This window comes from Staurois parvus, unplaced genomic scaffold (genome assembly GCF_062004578.1).
Source record: "Staurois parvus isolate SC_StPar_1 unplaced genomic scaffold, SC_StPar_1.0 ptg000840l, whole genome shotgun sequence".
Lineage (NCBI taxonomy): Eukaryota > Metazoa > Chordata > Amphibia > Anura > Ranidae > Staurois > Staurois parvus.
The window spans coordinates 1,221,790-1,243,291 of NW_028318636.1; the positions used below are offsets into that span (position 1 = coordinate 1,221,790).

The 21,502-nt window shown below is 41.2% G+C and overlaps 1 protein-coding gene across 2 annotated transcripts in view; it reads left to right on the forward strand.

Annotated features, from left to right (window-relative positions):
- NF2 (NF2, moesin-ezrin-radixin like (MERLIN) tumor suppressor) overlaps window positions 1-21,502 on the forward strand; it is a 129,187-nt gene that overhangs the window by 38,507 nt on the left and 69,178 nt on the right. For both annotated transcript variants that reach the window (XM_089655453.1, XM_089655452.1), the window contains exons 7-11: window positions 4,571-4,653; window positions 7,455-7,530; window positions 8,750-8,884; window positions 9,024-9,098; window positions 17,205-17,318. In XM_089655453.1, coding sequence (XP_089511579.1) covers window positions 4,571-4,653; window positions 7,455-7,530; window positions 8,750-8,884; window positions 9,024-9,098; window positions 17,205-17,318 — 483 coding nt within the window. The remainder of the gene's footprint in view (window positions 1-4,570; window positions 4,654-7,454; window positions 7,531-8,749; window positions 8,885-9,023; window positions 9,099-17,204; window positions 17,319-21,502) is intronic.

Below are 21,502 nucleotides of genomic sequence, written 5' to 3' on the forward strand. Positions count from 1 at the left end.
GCACACACAATAATCCAGCTGTCCCAGGGAACTGGCTAATGACAGAATGGGACAAGTCCAGTGTTGGCTCCGCCTTCTTCTACACAGCTGGAGCCAATCAATAGGCGGAGATGTGCTCTGGTTGCAGGGTTACCCCTATGCGAGTAGGATGATCAGGGCCCGATGTGTATGAAAGGGAAGCAGTGTCGTGCTGGAAGGCTGCCTCTCTTAGAAGGATGGTGAGTCATGGAGGTAACCGGAGGGGGTGAACAATGGCTGGGTTAGGGGAGTGGATGCTGGTTAATCGTGTGGGACACCTCCACGTCATGAGTGATCCTTCAGCTGAGGGGAAAGTTGGCAGAGGGGGAGGAAGAAAGGACAGAGGAAGATGCTGGGTGTCTGGGGCCAGTGTAGCAGCTGAGCTGCTGGTCTTTCCAGTGTTCTTCTCAAACTCAGTCCCTTGCTGCTAGCCGGCTGGCAGCTGCTGATCACTGTGGAGTTTTGTAAGACTTTTTTTTTTCCTCTGGTTAATACAGTTTATATTTGGTAAATACGCAGTGCTCAGCATAGATGAGTACACCCCAACATATTTGTCAGAAAACCTTTACTTTTCTTTCAGAATCATCATTTTCTGTGGGACCCTACACAATGCTCTCCCAAATGTGGGCCATTGCAAAAAGATTTGTTCATTTGCACACACAAAAATTATTTTCTTAACAAATTCATTCAAAACCATGTTGAAAAAGTTAACACACCCCAATGAATGTCTTAGGAGCAAAGCTAAATTTTAAACAACAAAATTCTAATTAACAGGAATTCAACTACAGGTGAGTCTAATTATTCATTAAACAGGTGTCCAGCAGACAGTTTATTATAAAAAGGTGTTACTTAACTAAGAAAACCCTTTACCCTTTTAAGCTTTACTTGTCAGAATACTGTAGCAAAAGTGATACAAAAATTTAACAAATCTGGAACTGCAACCATCTCACAGAGATGTCCAGACTGTCCACGAACGTTAACAACTGGATAGGAGCGTCTTCTGATGAGAAGGGTTGAAGAAAATCACCATGCAAGTTCACTGCAATTAGCTAAAGAAGTAGAAAGCCACACTGGGGTGATTGTTTTTTTTTTTTTTTCCCTGTTACACAATACGGCCTACAGAGGAATGGCGTGTCGTCCATGAAGGAAGCCATGCACAAATAAGCCCGCCTTGGATTTGCCAGGGCCCATACTGAAAAAGAAGACTACTGGGACTCTGTACTCAGGAGTGATGAGACCAAGATAAATATTTTTGGAACTGATGGCTTCAAAACTGTATGGTGTTGCAAAGGTGAGGAGTACAAAAATTGCATGGTGCTTGCAGTGAAACATGGTAGTGGCAGTGTTCTTCTGTGGGACAGCATGAGTGCTGCTTGTGTTGGGGAGCTGCATTTCATTGATTGTATCATGAATTCACAGATGTACTGCTCTATATTGAAAAGAAGATGCTACCATCACTCCGTGCCTTTGGTCGTTGTGCACTTTTCCAACATGATAATGATCCAAAACACACATCTAAGACCACTGTTGCATTTCTGAAGAACAGGGTAAAAGTTATTCAGTGGCCAAGTATGTCTCCTGATCTGAACCCAATCGAACACCTATGGGGAATTCTGAAGAGACAAGTTGAGAATTGCTCTCCATCCAGCATCCAGGCTCTAAAAGCGGTCGCTCTTGAAGAATGGAAAAAGATAGATGTAGCAGTATGTTGCCAACTTGTTCATTCCATGCCAAAAGACTTTGCTGTCCTTACAAATCATGCAGCTCATACAAAATATTAGATGTAGTAGTTTTTGTTGTAGGGTGTATTCATTTTTATATTACCTAATTTGAGTAACACAGAAGATTTTGTAATCCTAAGTTAAATGTAATGAGCTAAACAAACTCCATTTTGTAAATTGTTCTTGTGTTCATTGAGATATTGATTAAACTCTTACTTTTCAAAAGGGGTGTACTTATTTATGTTGAGCACTGTATATTTTGTCTTTTAATATTGGTGCTGGTGACATCTTATGACACCTATATTTGCAAATTAAAAGAAATTTAGATGTTTCATGTTTTTGTTAATTTAATATTCTCTACTGTTTTGATTTGTTTTTTTTTTTTTAATTTGTATTTATTTATTTTTATTTTTTTTGTGTGGGGGGGGGGGGGGGTGCAAGTAGCTGGTCTTGCTAGGCCACAAGATGGTCTAGTCTAGCACTGGTCCTGGGAGTGGTCTAGAGCTTACGGAATTCTGATGTTGAAATTAATTTATTTTACATTTTGACCTTGGATATCCTGTAAATATTTGGACTTGATTGTTGTGAAGCAGCATGGGGCAAGACTGTTGTGCTTTTTTAGATGTTTTGAGAACCCCCCCCAATGTTAATTTTGTCTCTGAACATAATATTCTCAGAAGATAATTTAGTTTCTTTAACTCTCCTAGTGATTTATTATTATACAGGATCTATATAGCGCCAACAGTTTGCTCAGTGCTTTACAAAATAACGGGAGACAATACAGCAACAATACAGTTCAATACAAGAGGGAAAGGAGGCCCTGCTCCTTGGAGCTTACAATCTAGGAGTATTATTATACAGGATTTATATAGTGCCAACAGTTTGCTCAGCACTTTACAATATAAAGGGAGACAATACAGCAACAATACAGTTCAATACAAGAGGGTTAGGAGGGCCCTGCTCCTTGGAGCTTACAATCTAGGAGTATTATTATACAGGATTTATATAGTGCCAACAGTTTGCTCAGCACTTTACAATATAAAGGGAGACAATACAGCAACAATACAGTTCAATACAAGAGGGATAGGAGGGCCCTGCTCCTTGGAGCTTACAATCTAGGAGTATTATTATACAGGATTTATATAGTGCCAACAGTTTGCTCAGCACTTTACAATATAAAGGGAGACAATACAGCAACAATACAGTTCAATACAAGAGGGTTAGGAGGGCCCTGCTCCTTGGAGCTTACAATCTAGGAGTATTATTATACAGGATTTATATAGCAGTTTGCTCAGCACTTTACAATATAACGGGAGACAATACAGCAACAATACAGTTCAATACAAGAGGGAAAGGAGGCCCTGCTCCTTGGAGCTTACAATCTAGGAGATCTAACTTCTTTGTTAGGGAGACATTGCCAGTTTTCCTATTCAGTGTTATTTTCTAATACAACTCACTCTTTTCCATAGAAGAAAGCCACCAACTGGCAATTTAGCTCCTGTATGGGAAATTTGTAGCTTTGAATGTTATTAGTAGCTCTCTCAACGCATATATATTTATTTTTTGGAATGAACTGATCCTTTTGATCTATATTTTTAATTGAGGGCCTTTCATCTATAATTGATATGTGATATGAGCAATGTAACTAATACAGTTTCTGGTCCCTTTTTTCTTTTTCATCCTTCCAGAAACCATAGAGTACAAGGGGACAGTAAGGCTTCGTTCACACCATAAATGCAGAAACACTGATGGAAACTGATGCGCAGATTTCAATTACAGAGACATCAGTTTACATTAATTTTTTAATTTATTTATTACAAGTACTTGTATTTCACCATAACTTACCAGCATGTCTTTGGAGCATGGGAGGAAACTGGAGTACCCAGAAGAAACCCACACAGGCACAGAGAGAACATGCAAACTCCAGGCAGACAGTGCTGGGATTCGATCCAATGACCCTAGTGCTGCCAGGTGGAAGTACAAACCATTTAGCCACTGTGCTTTCATGCGCGCTTCAGTGAGTTGTATACACATTGCAGATTCCTGTGCAGAATAAATTTGCACGTGATGCTAGTGTTGTGGTGTGAACAGGGCACATACACTCACCAGCTAGTTTATTAGATACACCTCGCTAGTGCCAAGAAAGTATCCCCCACACCATTACACCACCACCAGCCTGAACCATTGATACAAGGCAGGATGGAGCCATGCTTTCATGTTGTTTATGCTAAATTCTGACCCTACCACCTGAATGTCACAGCAACCAGTCTGCCCATTCTCCTCTTATCTCTGACATCTAAAAAACACTTTTGTCCACACAACTGCTGCTCACTGGATTTTTTTTTTTTTTTTCAAACCATTCTCTGTAAACCCTAAAGATGGTTATGTGTGAAAATCCCAGTAGATACAGTTTTTGGAATATTCAGACCAACCTGTCTGGCACCAATAGCCATGTTCAAAGTCACTTAAACCCCTTTTGTTCCCCATTCTGATGCTCAGTTTGAACTTCAGCAAGTCATCTTCACCACATCTAGATGCCTAAATGCATTTAGTTGCTGCCATGTGATTTGGTTGATTAGCTATTTGTGTTACCAAGCATTTAAACAGGTGTACCTAATGGTGAGTGTAGAGAACAATTGATTTTGTTGTGCCCTTGCAGAACGCATGCAGACAAAATGACGTCTTTGCACCATGATGTGAACGAGCTCTTAAGTGCTTACCTAGTCCAAGCTTCAGATGGCCTCATTGGAGTTATTAGAGTGCTGTAAGCAGCTCCAGGGTTTGCAAGTTGCATTTCACTGCTTAAGTCCTTTTTTCCCTACCTGTTTCAGGTAATTAACCTGTATCAGATGACTCCAGAAATGTGGGAGGAGAGGATCACTGCCTGGTATGCAGAGCATCGTGGACGGACCAGGTAAGAAAGCAACTTGGTTTCAGTACTTTTGTAGATTTTGCTCTAATGGGATTGCGTAGAAAATGGGAATACTTGCACATGGACATCTTCTAATTCTCTATTTTAAACCACTAATAATTTTTGCTTTCTGATTGTACTAAGCAAATTTCGGTGTAAAGCAGGTAATCTCTTATCTGCCCATTTTGTTTACTTTAAACTTTGCATTGTTTTCTTTCCTGTTTTAAAAGTATGATACTGTAGTCTTTTATTGGTAGTCTTTTCACATGAATGGTACTAGGGATGCACTGAAATTTTGTCCAAAAATAACTCTATCAGCCTTTGGCCGATATGAAAATAGGCACCGATACAGGTGCCGAAAATGGCCCCTCCCCCACTGCCTCTCACCCGCCACCCAGTGGTTCCCAGCCTTACCTGAGAACCCATCCAACTATCCCGGCGCTAGGCATAAAGATCAGTGAAGGAAAGATGGCCTCAACTCATCTTTATGCCTTTGGAGGACCAGAGCGACGTCATTAAGTCACTTCCGGTTTCGGCACCATGTAAACAAGGACTCTTTGATTTAATCCTTTACATTCTAGAGGAGAGATGTGGGGTCTCATTGACCCCAGATCTCTCCATAAAGAGGACCTCTCACTGCTTGCTTCTGTCACAAGGGAGATTTGCATTCCTTGTGATAAAAAAAATGTTAAAGGGACAGTGAACAAAAGTAATAGAAAAAAATGTTTAAAGTGCCCCTGTCCCCCTCCCCCCCCATGCCCCCACGCAGTGGTGAACGCATATGTAGGCCACGCCCACATATGTAAATGGTATTCAAACCAGACAACATTTGCCACGAACGTCAGAGCAAGAGCAATAATTCTAGCACTAGACTTCCTCTGTAACTTCAAACTGGTAACCTGTAGAGATGTTTAAAACTTCACCCATGGAGATTTTTAAGTACTGTAGTTTAGCGCCATTCCACAAGCATGCGTAATTTTAAAACATGACATGTTGAGTATCTATTTACTCAGTGTAACATCATCTTTAATATTAAAAAAAATTAGGTTATATATTTTTATTTTGCTTTTTAAATTCATTAGTGTATTTATTTTCAAAAATAATTGCGTTTGAAAAATATAAACATTTTTAAAAACTATCAATCTTGGTTTTCGGCCAAGTGCATCCTGAATTTTTGGTTTCGGCACCAGAATTTTCTTTTCGGTGCACCACTAAATAGTACCAATCTAAAACAAATTGAGCCCTTGATGGAACTGGTTAGATCTTCCATCATTCTAATGTCCAGTTCAATTCAGCCATTGTTCTATTCTTGGAGGAGTACAAGACTTCCAGCTTGCTGGTATACAAGAGCATGCCCCATTAACTATGTGAATAATAACTAACTTTTTGTAGAGTTTTAGGGGGACTGCATTGTGGTAAATGAGGAAATACGCAGGATATTCAGGAATAGTGTTATGTGAAGTTGTGAACAATCTGCTGTACTTGAGTCTAAAAGGACTAAAATGGGGGATACAACCAAAAGATATAAAATAAACCAACTGTCCCAGTCTCACAGCACAAGCACGAGTCGGGTACTGAGGGGTAAAAAGAGTGTAAGAGTGAAGAGGGTAAAATACCACCTTGTCACCAGCTTGTAGCCCGATTCTTGGCACTTGTTACTAATTAATGATGTATATGCGAGCATGAGATTTTGGATCCATCTTCAGGGAATAGTTTGTAGCTCCCTTTCTCGGTGGTCCAGGAGTTGTAGCAGAGATTGGGAGCCTTCTGTAAATAGCATTTTGTATAACTTAGTGCATGCCACATCGGTCCCTCTCTGTGATACTCCCTCTGAAATTGGGTCAGGTAGTATTGAAATGTCTCATTGCCTCGAAAGTATTCTGAGGCAATGAGACAGTTGTAGGATCCTCAAAGGTCCCAGTAACATAAAATCTGGATGGTATTGTCAGCCAGTTTGCACTGAAAATGTAATATGGTGTGATCACCAGCGGATCACCAATCCACGGAAAGAGCCGAAGATGTCGGCTCAGTCATGTGATCAGCTGTTATCGGCATTTCTCTCCTCTCGAGCTGTCACGCTGACAGAGGAGAGCCGGTAATCAGCATTCCGCAGAGGGGACATGTACACTGATCATCAGAGCACTGATGATCAGTGTGCCCTGATGATCATTGTAGCCCCAGCAGTGCCACCTGTCAGTGTCCATCAGTGCCAACTATCAGTGCCACATCAATGCCACATATCAGTGCCTACCAGTGCACATCAATGCCACATATCAGTGCCCATCTGAGCTGCCTTTCAGTGTCACCCATCAGTCCCAGTCATTGCCACCTATCAGTGCCATATATATTAGTGCTGCCTTTCAGTGCCACCTACCAGTGCCTCCTCATCAGTGCCCCCTATCAGTGCCCATCAGTGTAGCCTATCAGTGCCCATCACTGCAGCCTCATTAGCGCACGTCAGTGAAGGAGAAAATCACTTATTTACACAATTTTATAACAAAAATTAAGAAAAAACGTTTTGTGTTTTTTTTTCAAAATTTTCAGTGGTTTTTGGTTTGTTTTGCAAAAAATAAAAAACCCAGAGTTGATTAAATATCACCAAAATAAAGCTCTATCTGTCACAAAAAAATGATAAAAATTTCATATGGGTACAGTTGCATGACCGTGCAATTGTCATTCAAAGTGCAACAGCGCTGAAAGCTGGAAATTGGCCTGGGCAGGAAGGGGGTAAAAGTGCCCTGTGGGCAAGTGGTTAAGAACATCCTGGTGCACATCACCTAAGATTTATTCTTTTTGGTTTTCAGAGATGAAGCTGAGATGGAATACCTGAAAATAGCACAAGACCTAGAGATGTATGGAGTAAATTACTTCCTTATAAGGGTGAGAATTGAATGGTTCTTGTCATGAATTTATGGCTACTTCTGAAGCCATCTGTATCAAAACATATTTCCTACAATGTATGGGTGTGATTAAACAGCAACAATAAGAATACAAACTGCAGATGTTGCTCATAAAATATTGTTCACAACATTGTCACCTGCCCATTCAAGGCAAAGTGACAATGTCATCTGATGTCCCCTCCCTCAAAACAAGAAGAGTCATTGATCCACACTCCCTTACCATCTTTCAACACAAGAGCCCACCCTGGGCAAGCCATGAGGTTGTAACTTGCCCAGGCTGCATGACCTCCCTGCTTCCCCACCTCCCCACTTGGCAGTGTTCAGCAACTAGCCACTCAGGCCTGACCATTATTGCATTAAGAGTGCACATGCTACCACATACCAGGTACCTCCATTCAGTTAGAGCAGTGGAGCACAAGATCTTGATGGGAAAGCAGTAAAGGTTGTAGCAGAGTGTCTCAGAGGGATTCTGGAAAGTCCTCTTTGGGGTTTATACATCTCCCAGGCTTCTCTCATATACACTTTTATAGTCCTCATATTCCTTGTCCACTTCGAGTTTTGCACCGCTCCGTTTTGGCAATTTAGGACCACTTGAACCTCCGAATCAGTGCTCAAGAGCCTGGGGAACAGGCTGGTTGTCTGTGAGAACTGAAGGTTGGTGGAAGCTATAAAACTGCATATGTGGAGACTGACAAGCATTAGGCTCTCGGTGTGCTAGTTAGGACTTTGATTTGTATAGTTGGTGCCAAGACACAGCTGGGATTCTGTTTTGAGGTTTTTGCTCTGGCTATTTTGTAGAACACTGTAGAGCACCTGTGAATAGCACCAATAAACACCTCACTATTTGTCATTTCATCAGTGAAGTGGTATCTGTGCCTGAAAGTGTGCTTATCCCAGGGCGCTTTGTACCTGCTGCCTATCCCCAGCTCACAGGGGGCATAGATCAATGAATATACCTTGCAGGAGGGATGGTATACTAGCAGTGTCACTTTTTTTTTTCTTGAATGGCCAAAGTGACAGGGACTCTTCAGTTATCGACTTATCTGGGAATCTACTTTACAGGGAAGTACCCATAAGTCATATTTATGGCACTCTCCTCATGGAAAAAAATAGACTCGAGTCCTCCTTGTGTGGCTAATTATTTTAGTCCAAGTTATAGATTGTCAGTAGGCTAAAATATGTTCTTTTTGAAATCTTAGAACAAAAAAGGCACAGAGTTACTTCTTGGAGTAGATGCCCTTGGACTGCATATTTATGATCCTGAAAACAGGCTTACCCCTAAAACTTCCTTCCCTTGGAATGAAATCCGGAATATCTCTTACAGTGACAAAGAGGTGAGAAGATCCAACTTTCTCTGCATCATATGAAGAGGTCATTTCTTTACCCCAGGCTTATCATAAAGTTATATATGTACATGTAGTGTGCTTACTGTACTGCCTGATTTCATTAAACTTAACTCTTCTGTGGTTATAGTTCACTATCAAGCCACTTGATAAGAAAATTGATGTCTTCAAGTTCAACTCCTCTAAACTCCGGGTCAACAAGCTGGTAGGTTGCCCATGAGAAATCTGCAATATTCTATTATGTCCGTGATAATTATGGTGTTTCCTGGTAATCTGTGAAGATGTACTGTATATCACCTGGGACTTCTGCATTTTATCAAATGCTGAATAGCTGATGAAGAATTAGATGAGTGTTAGATGTGAGTTTTGTTCTTTTATTACAAGCTGTTTTGAATTTATTTCTGATACAGGCTCATATGTTTAAGTAGAATTCTACTTAATAATGCCCTTTTAGTCCAGTTATGTATCCATTAAAACAAAAAGGCACAAAAAAAACCAATGTCCTTGATGTACCATTTTTGAAAGGGGGTTATTGACCACCTGGAACATTTTTTAGACATTAGTTGCTTCTCCATCATTGCAGATATGGACACCAAGGTCACAGGTGAAGGTTCTTAGAATACACCATATATGTGTGTGTGTGTGTATGTATATGTGTGTGTGTGTGTGTGTGTGTGTGTGTGTGTGTGTGTGTATATGTGTGTGTGTGTATATATATATATATATATATATATATATATATATATATATATATATATATATATATATATATATATATATATATATATATATATATATATATATATATATATATTTATTTATTTGAAAACCTAGCCATGTATAAAGGTATTGTTTCCTTTTTAGATTGATGGTCTGTAGGAAGAATGCAACCGTACAGTAGTGATCAGAATTGTCACCCTTACAGATAGTAAAAAAGTTATATGGTGTCATGTTGCTGGCTTTGCCTAGTGGCATTGGTTCTGGAAATATGCGACCGCCATCAAATGGAACTACAAGCAACCTCTTGAGGAATCCTGGTTGAGAATGGCTGGTACACCTGCTTTCCTTGTTTTCCATGAGGGTAGATTTAAAAAGGCTCTGAAAATCCACTTATACCCTGCATAATAGTATTTTAGAGGTGTGTACTATTTGCACCCCCTCTGAGCTTTTTTTTTTTTTTTTTTTTTTTTTTTTTAAGCAAACCTTTGGCCACCAAGAAAACCTATAAACGGGCACTTGCCTGACTGGGCAGGCAGAAACCTGGGTTGTTCTATTATGGAACCATTAACCAGCTTCTGTGGTTGGCCTTGCTACCTCCTGCCTTTTGCCCTTTTCTGTTGGCCCATCACTGTGATCTCTTTAGCCAGTAGTAAAGAGGAGGATGGGGCAAGGGCTATGTCACCAACCTCTGAATTCTTGTCGCTGGTTCTCTAGTGACGGCACCTCATATTTTTGGGCCCTGTGGACACTACAAAGGGAAAATAAAAACGATATTTCGGTACCTAGATGTGCTTTCACTTTTTAATAAGTTCCAGTTTAGTTCTTCATAAAAAGTTGCAAAGCTGGGGCGTGTCCAAGATGGCGACCGGAGCGGCCGCGTAATCCGGAGCTCCGGCGCCAGCAGTATTAATCTGCTGCCATCCGTGCAGCCACGGACCGTAGTGGGGCAGCGGAGGCTCCTGGCTGTGTCCCCGGGGTCTGGTGGTACGGCTCCGGGCGATATCTTCGCCCTCCGCAGCGGTCGGCGCCCGCGGCCTAGCGCGGCCGCATGATCCGCGGCTCTGGTACCTTGGCCCGCGCCCGCTGTCATCCGGGCGACGGTGGATTATCCCCGGGCATTGGGGGCGCTCTCTGCATCCCCTGAGTCTCAGAAAGGGGCACTGCTGCAAATTACCGCTACCCGAAGCGGCGGAGGTCTGCGGCCTACTCCACCTGATAAAGGCCTCCTCTCATCTGGACCACTGTGAGTACAAGGGGCTGGGAGGCTGACGGCTGCTGGTCACTGGATCCCCCCTCCAGTGATCTGGGGAACGGGGTTCCCATCTGTTACCCCCAAAGTCACCTTCGTCTGTGACCACAGCCCCTGTTGGGCCCAGAGGCCTTTTTTACTGCTTTCTGCTGTGCCGGGACCCCTTGGAACGGCCTTGAAGGTCCCTGGGACTGTCATAGAGGGTCCCTGATTCTGCAAGGCACGTGCCCTAGAGAGTGAGTCAGAACTATCACCTTGCTCCTGGGAGTTGGAGATGGTATCTACCTCGACCTATGTCCCTGCTGCGCCCTTGTAGTTTGTCATATATTTTTACAATATCCAGTTTCTGCGGATAACCCTGACAGCTTCAATGTAACTATACTCCTAAACCTGTTTCGGGCGTTATAGGTCCCCTGGGGTTATTACCTCTTTAAACTATCCAATCTCCAGTTGATCACCCCCAGGAGACTCCCTGTATGCCGTCAACTAAGAAAAAGAAGGGACAAGCTCAAAAGTCCCTCACAACATACCTACTTAAGACACACGAGATCTGCGGCATGGCTTCGGGTGACGCAGAACGAGCGTACCCATTCGAACCCATGCAGGATATCGCAGCCCCTTCATTGAGTCTGGTCAGTGATTATACACAGCAATTCACAAAGGGTGACCTGGAGTCTGGCTTGGAAACCATGTACACCAAACTGGCCGCCAAATTCCAATCAGAATTACACAAAAGCACTAGTGTTCTCTCTCAGGAAATAGCCGCATTGGGCTCTAGAACCGATCGCTTGGAAACTAAACATGATGAACTTAGCCTAGCCTATGGGGACCTTTCCAGAGAACACGATCATCTACATACGGCCTTTTTACAACTGCAGGCACAGGTTGAAGACCTTGATAATCCTAACCGCAGAAACAATCTGCGAGTCAGGGGAATTCCGGAATCTGTATCTGATCTCTCACAAACCGTTACCAAGCTATTCAAATCACTCCTTCCGGATCGCAGCCCCGGGTCCTTCACCTGTGACCGCATCCATAGAGCCCTGCGCCCTAAACCCCTAGTGATAAACCGCCTAGGGACATTGTTCTGTGTCTAAAGGATTTCCTGACCAAAGAAGACATACTCAGAGCGGCCCGCGATACCCCAACGATCTCCTTCGAAGGGTCGGTTTTACAAATCTTTCCAGACGTTTCTCCGGCTACGTTGGAGAAGCGCAGAAAAATGAAGGAGGTTACAACGGCTCTCTTTTCAGCTCGTATCCGTTATAAATGGGGCTTCCCTTTTAAGTTGTTAGTTCCACATAATGGGAGCACATATATTGCTACATCCCTTCCTGAAGGCAGAGAAATCCTGGCCAAGTTGGGCCTGGCGAGTGCCCCATCACTTCAGCGTCCACCCTCCACACCTCGTGTTTCTCCCATCTGGCACACTCCATCTCCACGGAGGGATAGGAGGAGAGCCCGTCAAGAGCTGGGCTGATGGGACCATGCCTTCCTGCCTCTTGTTCATTATATTGATGTTCCTGGTCTGTAGTTTCCCTTGATCGGGATAGGAAGCAACCCACAGAGAATTTTGTTCTTTAGCGTCCCCTACAGCTTGGGGATAGTATGTTTTTGTGGACGCTGCTGTAATGTTCCTGTATTTCTGTGGACTATGTATGCTCTCTCGTTGATAACTGGATGTGTTTAGGTTTAACAAGGGTCTTCGGGCCCTCTAAATGTCGCCCATTGATTCATGGTCTTAGGACTCTTGAACACGTTACCCCACCCTGCCTCCTGACATGGCCGGAGGGGTCACCGCCCGATTGTGGGGTGGCAGCTCCGTTTTCCATGTTTTATGGAGACAGGATATGGGCCCGATTGGCCCTTTGATGTTAGAATTTTTTGTTTTTTCAGGTATGGCTAATTGCCTGCTTGATCCATGTCTCTCAGTTACCTTTCTCATTGTAGAAACTATCACTGCTTCTTCTCTTTTATTGTTTTTTGTCTTTTCTTTATTTAAAACTTTAGTGCATGATGTTGGCGTGTCGCCGGTGTGTGGATGTCACGACCCCCGTTTTGGGGTCTGGATGTCCCCTAGACTGGTAATGCTGCCTGTAGGTCGGTCTGTTATGGACTTGCAGGTCCTTATATCTAGCCAAATAATTCGAGGAGATGTCTTTTCAGTGTGTATTTTTTTTTTTACTGATCGCAATAATTTTTGTATATCATGGTGATCCAATGTATCTCGCATAATGTCCAGGGTTTCAATTCGCCAAACAAGCGCAAAACGGCCTTTCTCCAATATAGGCGACTAGGGGCTAAAATTATCTTATTACAGGAAACACATTTTGCAGCTGCAAAACACCCGACATATTTCCATAAATCCTATAGACAGGGATATTATACTTTACACTCCTCCAAGAGTAGAGGGGTGGCCATTTTTCTGCATAATTCAATCCCCTTTGAGGTTCAACATGTGTACCGTGATCCAGACAGTAGGTTTATTATCCTTAAGGGCACCCTTTCAGGCCGAGAACTTACAATAGCAAATGTTTATGCACCGAATTCGGCACAAGCTACTTTTTTCTCAAAATTGTTTGACGTTCTGGATAGATTTTTGTCACCCCATCTGATGGTGGGTGGTGATTTCAACCTGGTAGCAAATCCACTTTTGGACCGTAGCTCACCCTCACATTCTTCCCAGGCTTTCCCAAGATCCCTTACTAAAAAACTAGATGCCCTCCAGTTGGTAGACACCTGCAGGGCGCACAATGTGGGAGCTAGGGACTACTCATTTTATTCTCACCCACATGACTCTTATGCCAGATTAGACTATATTTATTGCACCCCTATTTTATTAGCTAATTCTAGAACAGCTAGCATCCACTTGAGTCCTTGGTCGGATCACAATATCATAGCCTTGTCTATCACGTGTATGGGACTGGCACCTACTCCCTTCTCCTGGAGACTCAATGACTCTATGCTTACGGACGCTGACTCCCGCCATGAGGTGGCTGCATCTATTCTGGAATATTTCCAATCTTAACTCGACTCCTGATATATCTCCAGCCACGTTATGGGTAGCCCATAAGGCGGTCCTACGAGGCCGCCTTATCTCTATGGCTTCATCCAGAAATAGAAAACGATGGCAACAAATTCTGCTTCTTACCCGAGAGTTGGAAGCACATTATAGAAGTCATATTGCTAACCCATCTCTTCTTAACAAACAGTTATTATCTCAAAAACGCTTAGAATTGAATACTCTGCTATCCCAAAAAACTGAAAAAGCACTCCGCTGGTCGAAGGCCTCGTTTTTGTTACATAGTAACTCGGCCTCCACTATGTTTGCAAGGAAATTGAATCACTCCCTGCGCCCTCCACAAATTTATAAATTACGCACTAGTTCGGGTGCTATTTCATTTTTGCCTCAGGCGGTCCTGGGCATTTTTGAAAGCTTTTATTCTAACCTATTAGCTCCTCCACGATCTGACCCTGTTTCACCAGCCGACTCGTGGTTGGATTCTATACCCCTCCCTGCTCTTACACCTTCCCAAGTTGCTTCTCTTAATGCCCCTTGTACCCTGGACGAAATAACTCGTGCAATTGGCGCCCTAAAAAGTTCTACTGCACCAGGTCCGGACGGATTCACTGCTAGTTATTACAAACATTTTGCCTCTACGCTGGCTCCCTATCTGATAACTTTTTATTTAATGATGATTTGCAGGGGGGTAAGTTTCCTGAGGAGATGCTGTTGGCTAATATGTCTTTAATACCTAAACCGCAGAAAGACCATAGCTTACCACAAAACTTTAGACCTATCTCAGTAATGAATAATGATCTGAAAATATTTAGCCGAATATTGGCAGACGGGTTGGCCCCTATCATCTCCTCTTTAGTCTCTCCGGACCAATCGGGCTTTATTCCTGACAGATTTATCACCGATAATATTCGCCTCACGCTCAATGTTATTCAAGATGCCAATTTACACTCTAAAGAGGTCTTGCTGATGAGTCTAGATATAAACAAGGCCTTTGACAGTGTTCTCTGGCCCTATTTATTTTCATTGCTACGTAAAATGGGCTTTAATGACGAGTTTTTAGTTGGTATACATGCCCTATATGACTCTCCAAAGACAAGAATTAGGCTCCCTGGTTGCAATTCGAACTTTTTTACATTGTGTAGAGGTACCCGTCAGGGCTGTCCTCTTTCACCCCTTTTATTCGCGCTGGTGTTGGAACCTTTGGCAATAGCGATCAGATCACATTCGGATATTTCAGGTTACCCATTGTTAGTCTCATATTTTAAAATAAGCATGTATGCTGATGATGTTATGCTTTTTCTTACTAACCCATTGACTTCACTGCCTAATTTATGTGTCATACTGAATGATTTTGCTATAATATCAGGTCTAACTGTTAATTTTACCAAATCGGTGGTTATGCCGGTTAATATTCCTGATTCCCTAAGTGCATCTCTCCGCAGTTCTTTTCCGTTCCGCTGGTCCACAGACCGGATATCCTATTTGGGTATTAATCTCACTCCCAGGTACTTAGATATGTTTGCTGCTAATTATCCACCGTGTATATCACGTCTCTCTACTCTACTGAAGATTTGGCATGGTTATCCTATTTCCTTTTTGGGTAGAGTCACGGCTGTTAAAATGAATATTTTGCCTAAACTTCTTTATCTTTTTAGAGCACTTCCAATCCCGGTCTCAAAAACATTTTTGAACCATTTTCAGCGGGCCATTAATAATTTTATCTGGGGCAATAAGCGCCCATGTTTTGCCTCAGCTTTTTTGTACTGATCACAACGGACTGGAGGCCTCGGTCTCCCCAATTTTTGGCTATATTACCTTTCGGCTCGTTTTGCGCAGCTATCTCAATGGGCAACAATTAACTCTCAGATCCCATGGGTCAAGTTTGAATCTCAGTCTATACGCCCATTCTATTTACCGGGTATTTTGTGGTCCAGAGTCCCTCCACGATCGTTTACTTTTTATAACTCCATAGTGACTCATTCCATGATACTTTGGTCCACATACAAATTTAAGTTGAATTTGGTCTCTCCTGTTCCCCCCGGTGCTTCATTTTTTGGTGATCCTACTTTTGCACCAGCTTTTTCTTCTCCTCAACTGTTTCGTTGGTGGTATGATCTATCTTTTATCAGATTATCTGATTTTCAAAGAGGAGGATCCTATATTACCTTTGATATGCTGCGCACGCTTTTTGATGTTCCCCTTCGTGAATACCTTCATTACCGACAGATTAGACACTTTTTTGATTCACATTTTGGCCTTATACCATCTTCTCCGGTTTCCTTTTTTGAACGTACCAGCCGTGACTGCCCTAGGGGAAGGGGTCTTATTTCTAACTTTTATTACCAATCTTTGCTTTGTCTTTTTCATACGCCTCCTTTATACCGACAACGGTGGGAGGAGGATAGTGGCACCACTTTTTCGGATGAGGATTGGGATTCCATGGTGGATAATATATGTAAAAGTTCTCGATCTCTTTCTGTTCGTGAGACAGCCCTTAAAGTTTTAACTAGATGGTATTATACCCCATCGAGACTACATAGATTGTTCCCACAAACGTCCCCTCTATGTTTTCGGGGCTGTGGCCTTACAGGCACTTTGGTGCATATAATTTGGGACTGCCCGTCCATTTCATTGATTTGGTACAGGATATCCGAGGTGGCTACCTCACTGGCGGGTACCCCAGTATGCTTTTCTATACAGACCTGTCTATTGGGGGCTCACATCCCAGGGGTCCCAGATGCCATTATGAGATTGATACATACTATGTGTATTGCCACTTTATGGTCTATTGCCTTACATTGGAGGTCCAATGCTGTGCCTTTGGCCTCCATTTTACACAGAATTGATGCAGTAATGCTCATGGAACGCATTCATTATACTCTGCTGGATAAGATGCACTTATTTGATAAAAAATGGGAATCATGGAGGGATTATAGACATTTTATTGCATGATTAACAATGTTTCCAGTGAACAGCTACTGACAAATGCAGTTGACGGATGTCTCATTCAACCTATCTCATCACTAACGTATCTCATGTACTTGCAATCTACTTTTTTTCTGTTTCTTCTCTTTCTTACTACAATAGACTTTTCTGAATTGTACTTTTTATAAGTGCCTTGTTTTTTCTATCCATATAATCTGAAAATGTGTTGTTATTTTATTGTCTACCTTTTTTTCAATAAAATCGTTTGTAAACAAAAAAAAAAGTTTCAAAGCTGATAAAAACACAAGTTGATTAATCATTTAGTTTTTGTTTAATGTCATAGCAGGTAACAATTTACCTATGTATTTTCTTCTAATGTACATTTTTATTTCCAGATTCTACAACTGTGCATTGGGAACCATGATTTGTTTATGCGGAGAAGAAAAGCAGACTCCCTTGAAGTGCAGCAAATGAAAGCTCAGGCCAGGGAAGAGAAAGCCAGAAAACAGGTGAGTCAGGAGTTGCATTGCCCAATTAGTTACAGGTGATTTGTGCAGTTATGAAGTGAAAACTGCATTTTGTTGTTTTGCAGCTTATAGTCCTGGGATTGCAGTCTGAAGACCCAATTAGCATACTCATTTGGCCGATCATAGTGTTTATGCACTTTGCCTTTTAAAAAATATTGGAGCTAATTTATTCATTTGCATATGTGGGCTTACTTTTAGTTTTGGGTATGCTAGAAACTAACCCTTTTGTACACGGTTTGTACAATTCATGTTTTGTTTTTTTCCCTTTTTGCTTTTTTTGTTTTTTTTTATATATATTAATTGGGAAACAAATGGCTAGAGATATATTTGATTGGTATAAGATGATTGGTGTCTGTAACATCACTGGTGAATGTCCTTGTGACACCTTGAGGAGAAATAAGGTTTTCCTCTTAAGAATTGCAGCTGAGTCTATAAGATGAAAAAATGAAAGGTTGTACACTTGAATGGAAGACATGTCATCAATGAAAACACATTTTCCTTCTCCCTTTTTTTTTTTTTTTTTTTTTTTTTTGTCTCTTACCCATTTGAGGAGCTTTTCATCACTTCCTGTCCTTGTGACACAAAGTCTCCCTTATGGGAATATCTTAAAAAAAAAAAAAAAAAAAAAAAAAAAATATATATATATATATATATATATATATATATATATATAGTTTTGGCTGGAGTAGGCGCTTTTTATTTTAGTGCCACTGTAAAAGCATAATTGTTCTGTCATTTCTAAAACATTTTTTTTTTTTTTTTAATTTTTCAGTACAGATTTTATTTACTCGTGCGTCTACATTACAAATCCTGTAAAAGTTTCCAAATCGGCTACAAAAATTAAACACCCTTATGTCCTGAACTTATGTTAGGTATTACAAATGGTATAGGGTGGTAGACATTCACAAATGTTTCAGGACTCAAAGAAATAATTATAAGGAATTTGCCATGATAGATTAATGGAAGGATCCATAACTGACTTGAAAATGCATGTTCCCTGGTCTATAACAAGTATAGGGATAAGTAGTTCTAATTTGGGGAATGCTTGTTCTGGGTATGACTCCAAAGTACTGAAGTCAGACAAAGACAGGCATTTTATCATTTTTAGGAAGAGGCCTGCATTGTCATCCTCTGTTTCTGTTATCTTATTTCATCATCAAGGCCAATCGGCTGTCATCAATATTCTGTGCTTTAAACTCAGGAAAAGTTGGTTCTCATGTTGTCATGAACTCAATTTCTTCTTGCAATTTTTTTTACCTTGTACAATCAGAATGTGTGCTGTTTTAGTGTGCACTGGATAGAAATGCCTCTGATAGCACTGGTCCTCAATTCAACCTTGTGAAAAAAAAATCTTACTTGGTAGATTTATTGATTCATATTTAAATGTAAATAAAAGACATCAAAATGTCATATAATAATTCACAATGACTGCATGCAGTGGGATGAGATATTAAGTAAACAGGTACAGATTTACTGAAACCTTTGAATTTAATAGTTATTGATTTTTATTTTTTCTTGCTGCTGCCGATGGCACTTTCAACTGGTGCTTGAGAGTTATAGCGTCCCCTGTTATTTCACTGTAATCTTTACTTATATGGTTTGCTTCTAATGGAATATTTAAACCGCTGTCCAGGATGCCTGGCGCAATGATCCAGAAAAGCCATCTCTGTATCGCATCTTTCCAGTTTAAAAGAATTGAAAAGGTGCCTTGAAATGTCCCAATTTTGTCAAAGCATAACATCAGCTGATCTTCATTGAAGAACTTCCCAGAGAGTAAGTAGAAAGGCGTCTCTGTGATCTATCACTCCTCTATGGAAAGAAAATGGTAGTTTCCCAGTCAAGAGTTTGATGGATTTGATGCCACCTTTCAACAGTGTAGCTTCACTTAACCCATGCTCCCTTCTCTTTTGTGCTAAGGGCAGAGTATCACACATGCACAAGTAGATGGCAGGCCCAGTCCTTTCTGCAGTGTGCGTCTTAGTGTGATCTGCAATTACCCAATCCCCTGATGACAGCTGCGCTAAGTGTGGATGCTGCCGGACAGGAATGCTAATGCCATCGGAGGGAATGGGCCGTCGCAGTGTGACGCCTCTGCAGCACTTAGCATTCAAACACACGGCCTAAGCCATCGACTCATCTCCTCCCGCTCACTCATCCATTTGACTTGCCTGACTAGCATACAGATAAGTTGCACTGCATCTTTCTGCAATTCCATCCTCAACCACATGGGGCCCCCATTTATTAACAATAAATTAACTTTATGCCTTTTTCTGTGCCAAAATTAATTATAGTTTTTTTTTTTTTTTTTTTTTTGTAACCTGGTGCAATAATATTACAATTACTGTTATCTGTTGATTTTTCTGTCTGTTTTAATATCTTAAGTGACTGCAATAAGACTCTAAGGTTTTAGGGTACAATCTAATATACAGCCATGTAGTTATTAGGTTATATGTAGATATACGTTATGTACAGTGTTTAGATGATATTCTGAAGGTTGAACTCATTAGGAAAAATGTTTTGCAAAAAGTGGCATTCTCTTGCTCCTGCTCATTTTGTATGACTTGTACTTCTGTAATGCATTCACTTTTGACCTCCAATGCCATCGGGTTTGTCTGTAATGGAGATCGATATTCTGTATAAGGACAAATGTTTTCATGGTGTCATTTTGCAGAGTACACAATTTATGGCACTTGGGTTGAATCTGTTTTGTTTTTCCAAGGTGAATGAGGTATGGTGCAGTGTATGAATAAGAAATAGAATTTACTTTTCAGGGCGGTTTTAGTATTTTGTCATGTTTCAAAGATGCAAGCTCCTGTTCTGGACTGTAACCTTACAGAAGTAATATAGCATTAACATCATAATATGTGATTTCTTTTTTATGGCTGTTTAAAGTACATGCAAACCCTCAGCTTGTAAAACAACCCATTCAGTTTAAAAAAGAAATGAAAGGCAACACGTGTGTATAGATATAAAACATTATAAATATCTTTTTTTTTTCCTCTTTTTAAAAGTGATCACATGCCCTCTTAGCTGCATAGAGCGCTTGGAAAGGAGAAACAGTGGCTCACTGATCTTTCCAGTGAATGGCTGTACAGAGGGAGTGTGTCAGCACAAGTATGATAATTGGATTAACTCCAAAAAACTGACCATACTGACAAAGATGTGCTCTCATGCCTAGTGTGGTCAATTTTTAATAGGAAGGCAAAGTGACTGGCAGGAACACCAGGGATTTCACACAAATGAAGAGAACAGGCTACTTTTTCATACTAGTACATGGTATAGCAGGCACAGATCAGGAATATGAAATTTTGGGTTTACATATTCTTTATTATTATTATTATACAGGATTTATATAGCGCCAACATTTTGCGCAGCGCTTTACAAAATGAAGGTAGACATTAGTTACATTACAATTTGGTACAAGAGGAAACAGAGGGCCCTGCTCGTTAGACCTTACAATCTAGGATTCTTTATTTGAGTTGGTTTTAAATATCATAGGATTTCTGGGAATTGCTTTTATTGCTGTGTTTTTCAACATAAGGTTCCTGAATCCTATATCCATGTATTTGAAATTGTACATCTCACTGAATGTAAAAGTATCCTGTAGGGCCTGTTACCATTGGTCCGCAGTGTTGCGTTAGAACAGGTGGTTCACATCAACGTATTGCCGTGCACTACTAAGAAAGCACATTGATGTGCACTGCCTAGGTGCGTTGGGTAAGGCACTGAACTGTATTATTGTGTGTTACTGTGCATTGGGATAAGGTGCAGTAAAATGTGTGGTGTATAGATAGGAAAAAAAACAAAAAAAAAAACGTATATAACAGTTGTGCAAGAATTACAAACTCATGCACATGGACATTTTGGGCCATACTCTGTCCAGATCAGCTTTTTTCTGCAGTGGGTGCAGCCAGGTCTTTTCCATTAGCTGCAGGCAGTAATCCTGTACAAGTTAGTGATAGGCTGACACTACCTGCACTGTCCGCATGTAATCGCACTTGGTGCGTTTTTACCCGCGATTAGGGGCAGATGTTTTCCCCTGGACACAGACAACTTGGGGTTTATTTACTAAAGCTGGAGAGTCCAAATCAGACTCCCTTCTGCATAGAAACCAATCCGCTTCTAACCTCAGCTTGTTCAATGAAGCTTTGGCAATGAAACCTGGA